The following is a 15,897-nucleotide window of genomic DNA, read 5'->3' as shown; positions in this document are numbered from 1 at the left end:
AGGACACTGAGTCACAATTACTTCTCTATGGTCTTGTAAGTATTATATAGTAGAGCAGGAACCGAACGAATGGCTTCAGAGGGACCCAAGCAGGGAAGTCCTTCACACCAGTGACTGTTCACATGTTTCTAAGTCGGGGATTATTATTGTTGGTGAATTTTAACCCAGAACAGTGTAAAAGATGCATGTGGGTTACATGTTACAAAAAATGCAGGGTATGGTACTCACCTTTAATCCCAGACCCAGGGGAAACAGAGGCAGGCGAATCCATATTGTGTTCCAGGCCAGACAGGAATACATAGAAAAGGATTTCAAAGTTCTGATACTGCCCTCTTCTTAAAGTTATATGCAATTGTTACTTTCTATTCCACAACCAGGTTGCTCATAGGAAATTTGCTGGCCAGGTGTGGGCTACCACCCCTATAATCCCAGCAGTGGGGTGGTGGAGGCAGGCTCACCAGAGTTGAATACCAAGAGCAGCTTCCAAAGCTTGCTTATCCTAAATCTTTTCTTGTTTGTTTCTGTGGGGGTGTGTCTTGGTTATGTCAAAGATTTGACTATTCTTTAAGGGGTTAGTTTTCTTCCTTCCTCTCTTTCTTCCTTTCTTTCTAAGATTTATTTATTATATGTAAGTACACTGTAGCTGTCCTCAGACACTCCAGAAGAGGGTATCAGATCTCATTAGGGATGGTTTTGAGCCACCATGTGGTTGCTGGGATTTGAACTCAGGACCTTTGGAAGAGCAGTCAGTGCTCTTAACCGCTGAGCCATCTCTCCAGCCCCGGGGGCTAGTTCTCTTACTTAGCTTGGTAGTTTTAGAGCAAAGCCACTGGGGCTGGGGGTTGCCCAGTTGGTTGCATGCATTCACAGTAGCTTTGAGTTTGATCCCTTGCATCGTGTAAAGCAGGAGTGTTGGCATATATCTGAGATTTCAGCATTTGGGAGGCAGTAGAGAAATCAGAAGTTCAAGGTCATTCTCAGCTACATAGGGAGTTTGGGACTAGGACAAGTCACATGATCTTCTGTCTCAGAAAAACAACCCCCCCAAACAAACAAAATGCCTTTAATGTAAACAGTCCGTTAAATGCAAACATATACCCACGTAATGGAAGGTTCCCTGAAAGTTGTTCTCTGACCACAGCTTGTGCACTCCATCTTCAATAGATAAATGTATAAAAAGTTAAAAAAAAAATTGTCCATTCACTATGGGTCTGTTAGTTTGAGCCAAAAGCAATAGGTCAAACATTAAAAATAAAATAAATCAGTGTAAAGTTTGATGAGAACAGTTGACCTTTGCGGGGCGCATCGAATACACTTCATCCTACCGAGGTGGCAGTAAGAACTTCTGGAAGTGGCTACAGAGCACTGCCCTTGCAGCACGTGCGTGTACTGCAGGAAGGAAGCCACCTGGGAACCCGGCTTGCAGGAAGTCAGCCTCAGATCCCAAATTGGGCGTCTCCTGGCCTCAATCGCACGCGCACTCACTGTCCTACGAGGTAGCAACCCTCTGGTTGCTAGGGCTGTGGTCCTGCAACCAGTGCGCAGCTCCCGCCTCGGGGCGGGGCCGCGGGGAACGCGCGCCTCCCGACGTCATCGCCTCGCGCCGCCGCCCGCGCTTCTGCTACTTCGCGGGAGAAGTTGTTGGCGCCAATGGATCCCGAGCCCCGATAACGGATTCCCCCAGCCACGGGCCTGCCCACCTGCTCCTGTTCGGTCGTGGGGCTGCGATGGTGAGCCGCCCGGGAGGCCGTGCAGCTACAGAGGCTTTGCAGGCGGGGGTGTGAACGGGGCGCTGCCGCGGTGCGGGATGGGGAGGACGATGCAGAGAGCTCCGAGGGGCCCGGCTTAGGGTGCGGGGCGCACCAGGGACGCAGCGTGCAGGGAGGTGGCTGCTACGCGGCAATTTCACATCCCCACCCCCGACCCTTGGGGGAAGGGAGGAAGGAAGAAGAAAGTTGATTTGGACCGGGCGTTAAAAGTTACTTTCGTATACAGCCTTGTCCCAAATCATCTCTGTTGGAGTGCTTCCTAAAGTCGCGACTTCAAGCTTTGCGTGGAAGAATGTCACACTTGGCTTTCGCAGGGAGAAGTTTGCTCGGGCCTTCAGCTTGAATCAGTTTCCTGGAAGCGAGTGTCAGCTGTTTGGAGAGCTGATGACTCAAGGAAGTTTATTTGTTTAGAATAATTTATAGGAGTTGAACGGATAACTAGGAATAACTAGGAATAAAAACACGGCGAGTACAGACGGATGTTCCTTATTTGACAGCTGCCATCTCTTATCACCTGTTACGATAAGTAGGTTTTCTTTTTAAACCTCAGTTCCAACTTCAATAATAATTCTGTGTAGTGGACATTCAAATAGTTTGAAAGTGAAATAGTTTGAAAGTCCCTGGCATAGGAGACAGTTACAAGTTGGAAATAATTTTTAATTTACAGGACTACTGAAGATGTTCAGCTAATCTACAAGATATTTAACAATCATACACACACACACTTTTATTATTCTTAAGCTTGTCAGAACACCAGCATGCAAGGGAGAAAAGTGTTAACACCGAATTGGAAAACATTTCAGCTCTCTGCTTTTTATTCTTGGGGGGAAAAGATAGTGATGGTAGCCACCCAGAGTCAGCCTTTTTTATTTTCGGGATAATATGTGAGTTGTTTGCTTCAAATACCTTCTAGAAATTCATCTGAAGTGTTGCTTTGGAAAAGATTTATTATTTAGTTATGTGTGTCTGTGTTTGTATATGCACACATAGTTTGTGTATGCACACATATGTTTGAAGGCCCATGGTGGCCAGAAGAGTGTGTCAGATCCTCCAGAGGTGGTGTTACAGGTTTTTTTTTTTTTTTTTTAAGAATTATTTATTTTATGTATATGAGTACACTGTAGCTGTCTTCAGACACACCAGAAGAGGGCATCAGATTCCATTACAGATGGTTGTGAGCCACCATGTGGTTCCTGGGATTTGAACTCAGGACCTTCGCAAGAGTAGTCGGTGCTCTTAACCGCTGAGCCATTTCTCCAGCCCGTTACAGGTGGTTTTGAGCTGCTTTCTGTGAGTGTTAGTTCTGGAAGTCAGGGTCTCTGCAAAGAACAATATGCACTCTTAACCACTGGGTCATTTGTTCAGCCCCCAAGTCCAGTACATTATTATTTAACTTGTAACGTGTATGTTTTGACTGAGTATCTTTCTGTGACTATGCATGCCTGATGCCATCAGAGGCCAGAAGAGGGTGTCGAGCCCTTTGGAATTGGAGTTGAACTCATGTCCTCTGAAAGAGCAGCAAGTACTCTACTGAGCCATCTCTTCAGTCATACCTCTCCAGTTCATTGGTGGTGCATGACTTTAATCACAGCACCTGGGAGGCAGAGGCAGGTGGATCTCTATAAGTTTGAGGCCAGCCAGCTCTACAGAGCAAGTTCCGGTACAGCCAAGGCTACACAGAGAAATCCTGTTTTGAATAAATTCAAGTGTTTTGTCTGTATGCGTGTATGTGCAGTGCATGCAGCCCTGGTCCCAAGAAGGTCAGAAGAGAGCATTGGGTCCCCTGGAACTGGCGTCATACATAGGTGTGAACCATCACGTGGGTGGTGGAAACTGAAGCCAGGCCCTTTGCAAGAGCAGCAAGTGCTTCCAATCACTGGACCGCAGCTCAAGCCTCCCAAGTTCTTCCTGGTGATGGTTGTTGTTTTGTTTTTTTGAGACAGGGTCTCTATGTAGTCCAGGCTGTTCTAGAGCTTACTATGTAGAACAGGCTGGCCTTGAACTAACAAGAGATGCTTCTGCCCCTGCCTCCTGAGTGCTGGGATTAAAGTCCCATGCCTTCATGCTCAGCTCCAAGTTTATTGTTTTGAAGGAAGATTTGGGTAATAGAATCATGTGTCAGGTCTTGAAATCACTTATGTGTATAAGTGTAATTATAGATTATGCTGGTGGTGTGAACTCATGATCCTCTTGCCTCAACTCACAGTCCAGTTTTTTAACAGTAAAGATACCTTTATTTATTTATTTATTTATTTTATTTTTTGTTTTTCAAGACAGGGTTTCTCTGTATAGCCCTGGCTGTCCTGGAACTCTCTGTAGACCAGGCTGGCCTGGAACTCAGAAATCCACCTGCCTCTGCCTCCCAAGTGCTGGGAAATAAAGGTGTACACCACCATGCCCGGCTAAAGATACGTTTTAAACAGTTTGTTATACAACTAGAAGGTGGTTAAACTGGAAGGAGAGCCTAGGCATTTCTGACTACTATGCTATTCTGCCTCCCGAAAATGATCAGCGTTGCATTTTGGAATTTAGGTGTGTTGGTATTGTGGGAAGTTGATGAGATTTTTTTTTTCTTTTTTTTTCTTTTGGTTTTTTGAGATAGGGTTTCTCTGTGTAGCCCTGGCTGTCCTGGAACTCACTTTGTAGACCAGGCTGGCCTTGAACTCAGAAATCCGCCTGCCTCTGCCTCCCGAGTGCTGGGATTAAAGGTTTGTGCCACCACGCTCGGCTAAAAACTTTGTTTAATAGTTATATTAACATGCTAATATGCTTAATAATTATCTGGACCTGTACAAGTAGATTAACTCATGTGACTCCTGTCTCAGACTGCCAAGTGCTGGGATTACTTGTGTGATCCACTGGACTTTAAGTAGCTTAATTTCTTGGTTTCTACTTGCAAAAAGGATGGGATGAATAATAACTACCTTGATAACGTAACATTAAAAATTGTATTTATTTAGTTTTTTAAAAATGTGTGTGTGTCATAGCATAGTTGTAGAGGATCCAGGTTTAGTTTCCAGCACCCACATGACAGCTTATAGCAGCCTGGTCCTCTTAATTAAAAGATATATTTATTAGTTTATGTGTATAAGTGTTTGCCTGCATGCTTGCATGTGCGCCATGTATTGTGCTTGGTGCCTGAGGAGGCCAGAAGAGGGTGTTGGATTTCCTGAAACTGGAGTTACAGGTTGCTATGAGCTGCCATGTGGGTGCTGGGAACTGAACCTGGGTCCTCTATAAGGGCAGCAAGTGCTATTAACTGTTCAGCCTTCTTTAATGGAATATTTGCAGAATTAAGACAAGTTTAAGGGCCAGAGAGATGGTTCAGTTGGTATAGTGCCTGCCCTACAAGCATGAAGGCTTGAGTTTGGGTCCCCAGCACTCAAAATGCAGGTGCGGTTGTATGCATTTGTAACCCCAGTGTTGAGGGAGGGAGGGAGCTAGGTGGATCCCTGGTGCTCATGACCGCCAGCCTCCCCAAATGAATCACCCGTCTGCTGCAGGTTCAATGAGAGGAGCAGTGTATGCACAGCTTTGATTCTGGAGCTTGGCATGTAGTAGGCATTATATAGTTGTTCCAGCTGCAATAATCTGTTTTTCAGAAAGGATCCTAGACAGGGTCTTACTGTGTATCCCTGAGTGATCTGGAACTGCTATGTAAACCATGCTGGCCTTGAACTAACAGATCCTTCTGCCTCTGCCTCTGCTTCTGTGGCCTCTGATGGGATCAAAGGTATGCACCACCATGTCCAGCCTGTCCTTTTTATTTGGTGAGAAATTTTGTAGGTGTTTGCATCAGTTTTTAAGGGCATAAAAAGCTGGTCATGCTCTTAGCCAGTGCTTATGAAGCAGAGGCAGAAGGATCAGGAGTTAAAGACCAATCTCCGTTACATAGTTTCTGTTCAGCCTGCAGTTCATGAGAGCCTATCTCAGAAAGTTAGGAGAAAGAAAAAAGGGGGTAGGGGCATCATAGATGCTTCTGACAGTAGCTGGCTAACAGCTGCCTGTAACTCCAGCTCCAAGGGATTCAAGGCACCTGGTCCATGAGGGCACTTGTACTCATGTACACATACACATATAAGATACATTTCGTAGATATGTATTTGGGGTGGGATAGATGGCTCAGCTGTTAAGAGCTCTTGTTGCTCTTGTAGAGGACCTGGGTTTGGTTCCCAGCAGCCACATGGAGGCTCACAACCATCTCTAGCTCCAGTCTGAGGAGGAATCAAAGTCCCCTGAGCTTCAGGGGCATCAGGCATGTACATGGTATGCATGTATATACATAGGCAAAGCAGCCATTCACATAAACAGATAAAGCAAATGTTTAAAAAAATTATATATTATATTGGTGTTCAATTTAGTCCTCTAGCAGTTAACACAAAAAGAAGCCTAGCAGAACCCCAGAATAAAGTTCAGTTTAACGAGTGTTTATTGAACACCTGTGCATAGTTATATTATAGGACAATAGTTCTTAACTTCTGCTTGGGTCACTGTTCCCTTTGAGAAGTGTGGTGAGAGGTATGCAAAATTTCTGAGCGGCAGAAATGCATATAGGCACATGGACCATTTTAGGGGCTTTCCCTCTCTTCTGAAGCTCATCTGGAGACAGAGACTAACTTTGCTCTGGGAGTTGTTGAACTTGAGGTCTCCAGCTTTTTGTCTTTTGACAGAGGTGTCAGAGAATTCAATAGTCTATTTAAAAAAGCCAAAACTAGTCATGGTGGCACATACCTTTAATCTTGACACTCAAGAGGTAGCAGCAGGCTGATCTCTCTGAGTTCAAGGCCAGTCTGGTCTACAAAGAGAGAGCCAGGGCTCTGTTATACAGAGTAACCCTGTCTCCAAAAAAGCAAGTAAAACAAAATAAACAAAAGAGGCCAGATAGCCCTCATGCAAAAGAATAAAGAATAAACTTGGATGTTTACATTTCATACCTGATAGAAAACAGGGATGAATAAAGAATAAACTTGTACCTATATATTTCATACCTGGTAGGCCAAATTCTAGAACAAATAGGAAAGGCTGAGGCAGGAGGATCTCTGAGTTCAAGGCCAGGGTGGTCTATAGAGTGAGTTCCAGGACAGCCAGAGCTATACAGAGAAATCCTGTTTTGAAAAACTAAAACCAAAACCAAGAGGAAAGAACTATAGTTTTGCGTTTTAGTGGTTTACAGAGTGGAAGCTTGTTAAATATTTGAGTAGCCTTTGTGAAGTATGTTGATGATAATTTTTCTTGTGAATTTGGTGGGTCATTTAGAATGTTGAACAATATTTGTATTTCTTTGCTAATTTTAAAATAGAGAAGTAAGACCAATGTGTATTGCCATGTCAGCTGCTCTGCAGAACTTCAAAGGCAAATGACAGTGACATAGTTTTTGCCCTCTCTCCTTTCACATCTACCACATCTGCTGGTTGAGCTCCTAACAAGTGCAGAACAGTAATGAGAGCTGCTTCTGTCTGCTTCAGAGCAACGTGCATCAGTGTTTATACTTCAGGGTTTCTGAAGCCGAAGGTCATCTAATGCTGCATTTCTTCTGGGTTTGTGAGAGTATAGTAAAAAGTTTTGTTTTTCATCTTTACTTATGCTAGTAGATTTGAAACCAACTTGGAAATGTCTTAGTACAGATTAAAAATTAGAAAACATACCCATCTTCTTTTCAGTACCTGACAAAATCTGGTAATTTAGTTTGATCTGTGTTTATCAAAATTATACTTGGGTTACCTGATTTGCAACACTAATTTCTAATCCAGTCATCTTGCAGAATTGTTAATACCCGCCTCTTTCCGTCTCTGTCCCTGCCTTTCTCTCTGTTGAGATGGTTTTGCCAAGTACTCGAGGGTGGTCTCAGGCTGAGGCTGCTCTTGCTCAGACTCCCTAGGGCTGGATTGAAGTGATGATTAGCGGTTTCCCCTTAGATTTAGGTCAGTCTTCAATTTAAATATTGGGCTTTATTTCCGTGTATTTGTGTGTGTCTGAGTGAATGTCATAAGTGTGAGTTGCCCTTGGAGGCTAGAGTTACAGGTGATTGAATATGAACCTCTTGACAGAAATGCTGGGAAATAACTCAGGTCCTGGAAGAGTAGAAAGTGTTGTAACTATAAGGTATTCCTCCAGTCCTAACTTTCTTTTTTTTTTTTTTTAATTTATTATATGTAAGTACACTGTAGCTGTCTTCAGACACCCCAGAAGAGGGCGCCAGATCTCAATACGGATGGTTGTTAGCCACCATGTGGTTGCTGGGATTTGAACTCTGGACCTTTGGAAGAGCAGTCGGGTGCTCTTACCCACTGAGCCATCTCACCAGCCCCAGTCCTAACTTTCAATCAGTCAATATGCTTGCTTACTTATTTTTGGGTTTTTCTGTTGAGCTCTGGCCAGGCTGGCCGGGAACTCTGAGATTTGTCTTCCCTGCCTGCTGAGTGCCAGGATTTAAGGCCTGTACCACCACTGCTGGCCCACTCTTCAGTTTTAAAACTTTTGCTAGAGAATGGCTTCTTGGCATTCTCAGTTTCTTAGTAGGGTTAACAACTTGTAGACTTGTTCTGTGAATTAAGCACATTGACTTTATTTGTTTATTGTCCTATGAGGCAGAGTCTCATAAGTCCCAGGCTGTTGTGGAACTGAGAATGACCTTGAACCTGAGTTCCATCTGCTGCCTGCACCTTTCAAGTGCTGGGCCTATAGGAATGGATCACTCCGCCCAGCCACAATTTATTTATGTAATCAGTCACACTGATTTACTGACTTATTTTATTAATTTATTGTGTGTGCATACATGCCTGCCACAGTACATGTGTGGAGGTCAGAGGCAACTTGGGAATTGAACTTAGGGTATCAGGGTTGGTGACAAGCACTTTTACCCACTGTGTCATCACACTAGTTCTGCCCCTCGCCCCTCCTCCCACCTCTTCAGTGCTATGGAGTGAACCTAAGCCTTATGGATTATAGACAAATATCCTCTCCGTTACATCCTACACCTGCATTTGCAGTTTTGTGTGCGTCCTTCGTTTTGAATACTTATGGGGAAAATACCACTCATCAGGCTTATGAAAGCTTAAAAATTTCTGATGTGCTGGTCAAAGACTGTGTTTCTTTGGCACACATACACATATTTTTTTGGAACATTTTACTGATTATTTTGGAACATTTTATTTGTCAGTCTCTGCAAGGGTAGATGCTGCAGGGACAGAGAACTGCTCTGTAGTGTCTGGCATATGTTACATTTTCCATGAATATTTGATGTGTGAATGAACTTTGTAATTCCAATAAAAAATACCAATAAGTTAAGAGTTACTGTCATTTTCCCAAGTAGCAGTTCTCAACTTGTGGGTCACACCCCCTTGCGGGTTGTTGAACAACCCTTTCACAGAAGTCACCAAAGACCGCTGGAAAACATAGCTATTTACATTACAATTCATAACAGTAGCAAATTACAGTTATGAAGTAGTAACATGGTTAGGAAGGGTGAGAACTACTGGTCTAGGGGCTGGAGAGATGGCTCAATGGTAAAGGGCACTTGCTGCTCTTGCAGAGGACCTGGGTTCAGTTCCCAGAGCCCACATAGAGGCTCATAACCTTCCCATAACTCCATTTCCAGGAGACCCGAAGCCTCTTCTGATCACTATAGACACCAGGCACGTATATGACACGCACACATACATGCAGGCTAAACACTCATTCTCATCAAATAAATAAATTTATTAAAAATCTTTTTGTTCATGACTTTGTATTTAAATTATTAAAACATTTCATGATTGGGTGTGGTGACAGTACTCAAAAGGCAAAGCATCCTGAGTCTGAGGTCTACATAGCCAATTCCAGACCAGTCAGGGCTATATGTGAAACCTTGGATTATTTTCATTTTTTTTTTTTTTTCAGGATGGTAAGGTAGCCTATAGAAACATGGTCCTTTACTGTATTATATCATAGGTCTGTTTTTGGTTTGAACTTAAGTTATGTGATCACATAGATAGTTGAAATTTGATATTTTTGGATTAGAAATGTTTTGTGAAATGTTAATCTCCAGATGAATGAGGACAACAATCCCAGTATGTTAGCTGTGGTGAATGTCAGAATTCTGAAATAAATCAGGTGCCATCAGTGACAGACACTAGTTGCCCCACTCTAGCCAGTGTGAAAAGAGAGAGACCGCCGGGCGTGGTGGCACATGCCTTTAATTCCAGCACTCGGGAGGCAGAGGCAGGCGGATTTCTGAGTTCGAGGCCAGCCTGGTCTACAAGTGAGTTCCAGGATAGCCGGGGCTATACAGAGAAACCCTGTCTCGGAAAAAAAAAAAAAAACCCAAAAAAAACCCAAAAGAAAAGAAAGAGACCTTAGTGTTTTAAACCTGAATTAGATAATTATTTCCATGTTGTGTGCTCAGTTTTTTCTTTTTTAATTTTGTAATTTTGGATCAGGGACCTGAAACTGTCTATGATGAGTGTTTAAGAGACTCTATTGTATCCTCTGAATTATCCCAGCCTTGTCACCTGGTGATGGTAGTGTACCCCTTTAGTCCCAGCACTTGGGAGGCAGAGGTAGGTGGATCTCTGAGTTTGAGGCCAGCCTGGTCTATAGAGTGAGGTCTAGGACAGCCAGAGAACCCCCACAAACAAACAGACAGACATTTTTTTTTTTTTTTATTGTTATGAAGAGCCTGTCAGGAAGTTTCAGGAAGAGGTATAGAGCCCTGGTTTTTCTTCCCAGCTGGGCTTCATTTTTCTCTGCTCAGCTTGTGTTCTCTAAGGACAGACAGAGCAGACAGATGGAGGCTCTGTGGGAATGGAGGGGCTTTTGTTTTGTTTATGTTCTTCTCTTTCCTGTGTCTTTTCTTCTGAGCACTGATCCTGGTCTGTCCAAGGCGTTGAGAAGTATTTAGTGGTGGCCTGAGTGAAAGGGAATCTGGAGGGATCATAGAGCGGTTTTCTTCCTGGGACATACAGTTGTGTCTCGTGTCCCGTGTAGTCGTCTCACTCCACCTTTGTAAAGACCACACTTGGCTAGCTCATGGTGTCCTCCTCAGGGAGATGCTTGAAGCAGTGCTAAACTTAGATAAATCAATAATGTCTGCTGTGTGTAGTGACAGTTTTGATTTCTAAAAAAAGTAATTTGTGCGGCTAAAAGCCAATTTTGAAGGAGAGGAAGTGGCCTACTAAAAGTGAAAGTTGTTTTTGTCTTTTGTAGCCACAATATGGTAATGTGACACAAGAGTCAGGCGTCTAATATAGAAGTAAATTTTAATAATTTAGTTCAGAATAATACACAGTGCTAATTTGATATCTCTCTGTGTGTGTCTGTGTGTCTGTCCGTCCAGAGGAAGACTCCTGGCATCCTGCTGTTTCTCTTCACCCTATTTTTTTGAGATAGGGCCTTTCACTGAACTTCGAGCTAGCCAGCTCTTGTCTATGCTCCCATCTCAGTGCTGGGCTTACACGTGTGTGCACTCATGCTTGGATCTTTGTGTGGGTTTGGGGACTTGAACTTAGGCCCTCATGTTTGCATAGCATGCACTCTTAGAGCTGAGTTGTCTCTCCACCATCTTCTTACATTTTCTTAAAACAAAAAGCAGCAAGTACAGTCATAGCAAAAATCCCAATCAAGGGTTTCCTGGGGGGAGTATGTATACTTGTCTAGCCCTTTCTGGCCTGGTACTTATTATTATTATTTTAAATTTATTTATTACATGTAAGTACACTGTAGCTGTCTTAAGACGCTTCAGAAGAGTGAGTCAGATCTTGTTACAGATGATTGTGAGCCACCATGTTGTTGCTGAGATTTGAATTCAGGACCTTGAGAAGAGCAGTCAGTGCTCTTAACTGCTGAGCTGTCTCACCAGCCCCGGCCTGGTAGTTGTTTAATAGCTCTGGCTGGCTTTGAACCTGGTAGTCCTGCTTTCAGCTTCCCCAGTGCTGCAACGTGTGCCACCATGCCTAGCTGAAGATTGTTTTAGTACTCATAATATTTATTTCATTCAGTAATTTATATGTCCTCTTGCATTTTTTTCTGTTTGTTTTTGTTTTTGATTTTGTTTTTCTGAAATAGGGCCTCACTATATAGTCTTGTCTTACCTGGAGCCCATTGTATAGACTAGGCTGGCTTTGAACTTACAGAGATGTGTCTGCTCCAGGTACAAGGATTTTTTTTTTTTTTTTTTTTTTTTTTTTTTTTGGTTTTTCGAGACAGGGTTTCTCTGTGTAGCCTTGGCTGTCCTGGAACTCACTTTGCAGACCAGGCTGGCCTCGAACTCAGAAATCCGCCTGCCTCTGCCTCCCGAGTGCTGGGATTAAAGGCGTGCGCCACCACGCCCGGCCAGGTACAAGGATTAAGGATATGCACCACTACTGAAAAGTTTTTTTTTTCTTTTTTAAACTTATTTTTATTTTATGTATCTGGATGTGTGTCTGTGTACCATGGGACTACAGTGCCCTTAAAAGGCCAAGAGAAGGTATTGGACTCTCTGGACCCAGACGGTTGTTAGCCATCGTGAGATGGCTGTTGAGATGTGAACTTAGGTCCTTTGGAAGAGCAGGCAGTGCTCTTTAGCACTAAACCATCTCTATTCCATTTAATAAATTTTTAGTTTAAAAAGTATTGGGCCATCCCTGGTGGTTCAAGCTGTAATTGCAGCCATAGAGAGGCTAAGGCAGGAAGGCCACAAGGTCAGGCCCTGCTTAGATTACAGAATGCTTTCAAGGCTAGCCCGGGCATTTTAATGAACCTTGTCTCAAGCTAAGAAATGGGCCAGGAATGGAGCTTAGTGGTAGAGTACTTGTCTAGTGTGGGCAAGACCTTAGGTTCAAGCCCCCAGGGCTGTAATAAGTTGAAAATTTATAATTCCTACTAAAAGACACGATTTGGACGAGTGCCCAGGTAACAATGTTAAGCTGTATTTGGTCAAGGGGTAGAGATTAGCATCAAAGTTCTGCTCGAGATGGCCAAGACTGGTTTGGGTTGCTTAGATGTCCGTTAGAGGAGAGCTTCATCACTCTAGAGTTGACTGGACGTTTACTGATGAGACTCATAAGCTTTGAGTGTTCAGGTACTTGCCGTATTTACTCGTTTCCCTAACACATCTAAAAGACCACTGTCACTTCTGGATCCTGCATAGCTGCAAGAACCTTTGCGGATTCCTGCCATTCCAGGCATGTGTGTCCTTCCTGTTCCAGGCACCTCTCCAGGAAACTGACCTGGCATTACTCCTAAGATGCCTAGCAGAACACCTGTTCTGAGCTTTGCCTTTTAACCCTTTCTAGTCTGTTTGGCTTATTCTTTCACCAAATGTTCTACAGTTTTCTAGGCCCACCCTTGAATTTCTTTCTCTCTCTTCTTCTTCTTATTATTATTATTGTATTTTATTATTTATTTTATATTATTATTACTTATTTTTTATTATGTACTTTGGTGTTTTGACTGCATGTATATCTGTGTGAGGATGTTGGAATAGGAGTTAAAGACAGTTGTGAGCTGTCATGTGGGTGCTGGGGATTGAATCTGGGTCCTCTGGAAGGGCAGCTAGTGCTCTTAACCACTGAGCTATCTCTCCAGCCCTAGATTTATTATTTTTATATTATGTATATGTGTGCATCTCTGTAGGTATGTGCTTGTGAGTTCATGTGCCTATTGAGGCCAGAAGAGGACATTTGATGCCCTAGAGCTAGAGTACAGGTGACTGTGAGCCACCCTGCGGAAGTGCTGGGACTTGAACTCAGGTCTTCTGCAAGAGCAGCACACACCTTAACCACTGAGCCCTCTAGCACCTTCATCCTTGGATTTCTGTCTGATCAGGACAAGATTGTAGACTGCTGCTTCCTAGCTGCCCCGCACTGTGTGAGCTTTCCCTCCCACCGTAAGGTGGAGTGAGTCAGGGTTTGTTCCAGTGTCTCTGTCACTGTCTTAGATGGCAGCCTCTGTAATGTGGTGAGGACAGTGATTCTCCTAGGATACAGAATGACCCAGTGGGACTTTAGTTTGATGGCTGCTGTGAAGAAGGTCATGGGCCTTCCATGTCGGTCCTGGTCCTTTTCATTAGGTTTACCCAGCATCTGGCTTAGTTCTGCATTTTCCATTTCTGTGACTGTTGTCTATCTGACTCATGTAGACGTAACTAGCCTTGAATTGCTTTGATAGCTGATGGTGACCTTGAATTCATGATCCTCCCGTGGCCGCCTTCAGAGTGCTGGGGGTTGCCCTTGTGCATCTCCATGCTTAGTTTCATCCTCCTTTCTCTCCTTCCCTTCCTTCTTCCCCTTCCCCCATTCCGCCTCCCCACTCCCTCCTCCCTTCCTTTTGAGACAAGAGCTGTCTATGATGTCCTGACTGGTCTGGAATTCACTATGTTGCACTTGAACTTACATTCTAGCCGCTTACTTTAGCTGGGATTAAGTGTGTACCACACCTGCCCCACTTCCTCCTCTCTTTCCTTCCTTCCTTTCTTTTGAGACAAGGTCTCTGTTATGTAGCTCTGGCTGTCCTAGAACTCACTGTGTAGACCAGGCTGGCTCTAAAATGATTAAAGGTGTGAGGCACCTTTCCATTTCTTTTCTTTCTTTTTTTCTTTTTTTTGGTTTTTCGAGACAGGGTTTCTCAGTATAGCCCTGGCTGTCCTGGCACTCACTTTGTAGATTAGGCTGGCCTAGAACTCAGAAATCCGCCTGCCTCTGCCTCCCCAGTGCTGGGATTAAAGGCGTGCGCCACCAGGACAGGTTTCTCATTTAGCCTTATTACTAGCGGTTAGTCCTTTACCCGGGTGTTGCATTTGCAGAGAGCTCAGATCCTGCTTGCAGATGAGAAGGCTTAGAGCTGGCTTGCTGGGTCTGCTCCACAGTGGTGAGCTTGGCTGGGTGTCTGTGTTTGGGAGGAGGTGAGAAGCTGAAGGCCTGGCTCAGGAGCCCATGGCCCAAAGTGTTTTACAGACAGATGTAACAGCATTGTCAACAGTCAAGAGTCTCTTTGAGCCCAGGTGATCATTAAATATTGATACCCTGCTTATCTGGAGTGTCCAAGCCTTGTGGGTAGAGCCTGTAGAAGTGTTGCCAAACTTAAATTTTGATGACTGTCACCTAATGTCCCATGGTAAGGCCTGGTTTAGGTGGTGGTGTCCCTCAGTTCCCGTGCTAGGTGGTTCCAGTACTCTCCTGGCCTTTGATTGCCGCTGACTAGCCACCAGATTGTGTTTAAGTCTGTAGATCCTCACTTGTCTCCAGAGGAGCTTCACAGGGGCCTTTTTCTCATAAAGGGTGCTCACTTTGTGTCGGAGTCCTTGGCTCTCTGCCGTCCTATAAGCGTATAAGATCAAATGGGTCGAGGGAAAAATTGTTAATGGTAGGGTGTTTTGCCTTCAGTTTTGTCTTTAGAGCTATGGGAATAGTGACTAGGTAGTATCATCACATCATCACTAGGAGTCAGCGTAAGGGGAAGGTTGATGGGATTTGGAGATGGAAGAAGACCAGACTTAAGTTTCAGAGGTTTTAGGTGTGCCACCTGAATTGACGGAAGGTCTTGTCTTTTTTTCTGAGATTTTCTCTGAGTAGCCCTGGCTATCCTGAACTCACTTTGTAGACCAGGCTGGCCTCCGACTCACAGAGATCCATCTGAGTAGCCCTGGCTAACCTTACTTTGTATACCAGACTAGCTTCCAATTCATTCATGGAGATCCATCTGCCTCTGTTTCCCAAGTGCTGGGATTAAAGACTTATGCCACCAATGCCTGGCTTTCAGAAGGATATTGTGAGGCAAGTGACATCATGAGGAAACTAAGGGACAGAAAAATGAAGTAACTCACTCAAAGTGTCCTTTCAGTAAGTGTCGAATTTGTCAAGGGCTTGCTTTGTCTTACTCGTTCTACTTCCTCAGTTAAGATGGGTGTCTTAGTCAGGGTTTCTAGTCTTGAACAAACATCATGACCAAGAAGCAAGTTGGGGAGGAAAGGGTTTATTCAGCTTACACTTCCATACTGCTNTTCATCACCAAGGAAGATCAGGACTGGAACTCAAGCAGGTCAGGAATCAGGAGCTGATGCAGAGGCCATGGAGGGATGTTCCTTACTGGCTTGCTTCCCCTGGCTTGCTCAGCCTGCTCTCTTATAGAACCCAAGACTACCAGCTCAGAGTTGGCCCCACCCACAATGGGC

General features: G+C 44.1%; 1 protein-coding gene across 2 annotated transcripts in view; it reads left to right on the top strand.

Annotated features, from left to right (window-relative positions):
• The first annotated feature begins 1,599 nt into the window (after positions 1-1,599).
• Rfc1 (replication factor C subunit 1) overlaps positions 1,600-15,897 on the top strand; it is an 81,967-nt gene continuing 67,669 nt past the window's right edge. For both annotated transcript variants that reach the window (XM_021162809.2, XM_021162808.2), the window contains exon 1: positions 1,600-1,730. In XM_021162809.2, coding sequence (XP_021018468.1) covers positions 1,728-1,730 — 3 coding nt within the window. In that variant the 5' untranslated portion in view covers positions 1,600-1,727. The remainder of the gene's footprint in view (positions 1,731-15,897) is intronic.

The sequence above is a fragment of the Mus caroli genome, chromosome 5, assembly GCF_900094665.2.
Source record: "Mus caroli chromosome 5, CAROLI_EIJ_v1.1, whole genome shotgun sequence".
Classification (NCBI taxonomy): Eukaryota; Metazoa; Chordata; class Mammalia; order Rodentia; family Muridae; genus Mus; species Mus caroli.
This window is presented reverse-complemented; position numbering and strand designations above follow the sequence as displayed.